This window comes from Octopus bimaculoides, chromosome 5, assembly GCF_001194135.2.
Source record: "Octopus bimaculoides isolate UCB-OBI-ISO-001 chromosome 5, ASM119413v2, whole genome shotgun sequence".
NCBI lineage: Eukaryota > Metazoa > Mollusca > Cephalopoda > Octopoda > Octopodidae > Octopus > Octopus bimaculoides.
The window spans coordinates 107,760,834-107,764,301 of NC_068985.1; the positions used below are offsets into that span (position 1 = coordinate 107,760,834).

Genomic DNA, 3,468 nt, shown 5'->3' on the forward strand with positions numbered 1-3,468 from the left:
TATATATATATATATATATATTGCACATACGCATACATAGGAGCGTACACTCGCAAAACTCGCTTACTTGTAATACATGCCGGATGTTCACTACACATACGAATATATACCTATATATATGTATACGCACACACATACCCATGTGTGTGTACATGTGCGTGTATACAGAGAGAGGGTGGGAAAGAGAGAAAGAGTGAAACACATGCAAACATACATATACACACGTGTATTTGTCTGTGCACAAAACATACAGCTGTGTATGTGCAGAAAGCATACACCCATATGTATGTGTGTGTGTATATGAAATATACATCTATAGACACAAGGCACGTTATATAAATCTGCCGAACTATTGTGTTTCCACAGCATGACACTTTGTAGTTCGTATTTAAATATTGTGTATATTAAATAATATCTCTTATTGGATGGATTATATTTTTGGTGATCCTATATATAACGGAACACTATATATATATATATATATATATATATATATATATATATATATATATATATATATATATATAATGTGAAGTTACATAAGTGAGTTATTGACATAGGATTTCGGGATAGACACAAAACTTGCACAAAATTCTGGGACCTCCAGACGCAAAGTTTACAGCTGTACACACGATCTCTCTCTCTCTCTCTCACACACACACACACACACACACAGAACAAACATACATACGTGCATGCATGCTCCGTCGAATGATGTTCTGGGTTGGCAAAAAGTAATCTAAGATAAATCAAACTGGAATGGATTTTCTGCTGCGCATACAGAACGAAAAGCATTAACGTTTCGGGAAGTACTCATCGCTGGAGATAAAAAAAAAAATAATAAAAATATCTGCCAAATGTCAATGTCACACACACACACATATGTATGAATACACGAATATACATAAGCAGATGATTATATACATAACATGTGTATATATATATATATATATATATATATATATACTCACACACATGAACAGATTATATATACTTACTAATAGCAAATATAGACATATGTTACAGTGGCTTAGATAAATATGTGTATGTATACAAAAAGAGACAGAGTTACATACACTGCTGGTAACGATAAAACTGTGTGTCAACTTACCTGAATATAAGAGGTTGGTATATATCCAATTTGGTTGTCCTTCAATGCCCTGGCACCGACCCACTGTCCATCAGCCAAACTGGCATAGTCCTCACCAGAACAGGTGACAGGTACAAACTTGTCACCAGCATAGAATGTCAGGACATTTCTCAAAGCGTCGTTTATATCCGGGGTAAAATCCGCAATAGCTTCATAAACTTCCATCTCACTACTCTAGCTTTTTACACACATACATACACACAAAAATATACACACTCTAACATATATACATTTAAAATTTCGGCTGTCTGACAATCTCGTTAACGAGCTAGAATAATCACAACGGAGGGTACATTGTATATATATATATATATTTTTTTTCTTATAGGTTAGTGTACCCCTGTTTAGAAATTACATGATTATAGGGGACAATATACCGCAACGACACGGTCATTTGTAATGTCCAGTGTGTACGACAGGGTAGAGAGAGAGAGAGAGAGAGAGAGAGAGGTTTTCGCGTGGCCTGTCTGTTATGAAAGACAGAAAGGGAGGTTGACAATGCAAAAAAAAAAAAAAAGAATTATGCTACCCTTTTAAAAGATATCTTATTAACGATGGGTATAGGGCTGAATGCAAGAGTTGTGTGTGTGTGTGTGTGTGTGTGTATGAAAGTATAAATGTGTCTGTGTGTGTATGAAAGTATAAATGTGTCTGTATGTATCTAATAAATGTAATCGGATTACGCGTTTTCAAAAGAACTGTGAACTTAACTTGAAATATATTGTGGCTGTTATTAATATTGTCGTTATTGTAACTTGTTGTGAGATGACAACGTGTTTCGTGTGCCCACTCGGTATATTATAATGTGTGTATTTAACAACGACCACTGCTGACAGATGATGACGACAACGATGATGTTGTTGTCGAAGTGAAATATGTAGATATTATTATTAATAAAGTGGTGTTAATGAAATGTTGGTGATCTGTTTTGTCAGCACTGTTGAATAACTAATATCTGAAATGTGGTCGAATTCGTGAGAGCGAGAGAACAGAAGCGAATATATGTCTGTGTGTGTGTGTATGTGTACGCGTATATATGTGTATATATTTGTGTACGTGTATGTGTTGTGTGTGAAAATAGTAAAGTAAAAGACGTAGTAACTTTTACCTCGTCTCGATCTCAAAAACAGCGCTCAGCTGTGCTGAGAGGCGAAAGAGTAACGGGACACGGCGCAGAGGGGGCAGTGGTGAGAGGAGACGAAACATAAATGCAGGCGAGCGACTGAGAGAAAGAAAAGGAGTTGCCAAGGAGAAGGAGAAGGAGAAGATGTAAGGAAGGGTGGGAGGGACGAGTGTCGGACACATAGAGAGAAAGAGTTGGAAGAAGAGGGGGGGGGTGACAGGGATAGAGTTACACCCCTCCACACACTCCCTTCCATATACGTATACATATATGCATATACATATGCACATGTATATATATATATATATATATATATATATATATATATATATATGATTGTGTGACTATATATATGAAATGTGTGTATGTATATGTGTGTATATATATGTGTGTGTATATATATATATATATATATATATATATATATAGGGTGTGTATTAGGCTATAAGTTTTGTAACTCTCTCTCTCTCTCTCTCCCTCTTTGTCTTTCTCTCTGTTTTTCCCCCGTTCTCAGTTACAACCACCGACTGGCTCCTTTTCACCAAAACTCCATCACTCCCTATCCCTTGACGTAACACGAGACCTGATGCCAGCTCCCAGCTCGGGTGTGTCCTCCTAAGCTTTAGAATTCACTGAGAAGTCAGACTTTTTTTTGGTTTTTTGTTTTTTCCTTCGTTCTTTTCTCTCGTATTCCTTCGTTAGATAGACAGAAAGTTAAGTCGATGGAAGGCTTAAATACACGCCGGACGAATTTGCCGTCAAGCATTTTCGTCCGGCGTGCTATAACGATTTTGCTCGTTCGTCTCCTCAGTAAAGATAATATTACTCTTGCAATGCTTAGATCATCCAACCTCAGCACACACACACACACAGAGAGGCGCACAGACAGTCACATCATCAATGCAACACTCACATTATCACCACCACTGTCCGTAGCAGCAACATGACCACTGGCAAGGAAACAATATACCGTTAACTGCACAAATTGCATAATGTGTATATACGGATAGCCTGTCTAACAACAGGACTGCATAAGTGTTGATGCATCTTATCAGACAGCTAAAACACACACACACACACACACACAAACACTTCTTTTATCTTGAAGGGTTTAGTCAGATAAATCGATCCCTGTAATTATTTTGTTAAAGCCTGTTACTTATTCTCTCGGTCGTTTTTGTTTTTTTGTGTTTTT

At 36.9% G+C, this 3,468-nt stretch overlaps 1 protein-coding gene across 1 annotated transcript in view; it reads right to left on the reverse strand.

Annotated features, from left to right (window-relative positions):
- The window catches only part of LOC106871063 (protein FAM107B), a 204,875-nt gene extending 202,641 nt beyond the window's left edge, over positions 1 to 2,234 (reverse strand). Inside the window, exon 1 of the mRNA XM_014917329.2 lies at positions 1,112 to 2,234. Coding sequence (XP_014772815.1) covers positions 1,112 to 1,315 — 204 coding nt within the window. The 5' untranslated portion in view covers positions 1,316 to 2,234. The remainder of the gene's footprint in view (positions 1 to 1,111) is intronic.
- Positions 2,235 to 3,468: the final 1,234 nt, after the last annotated feature.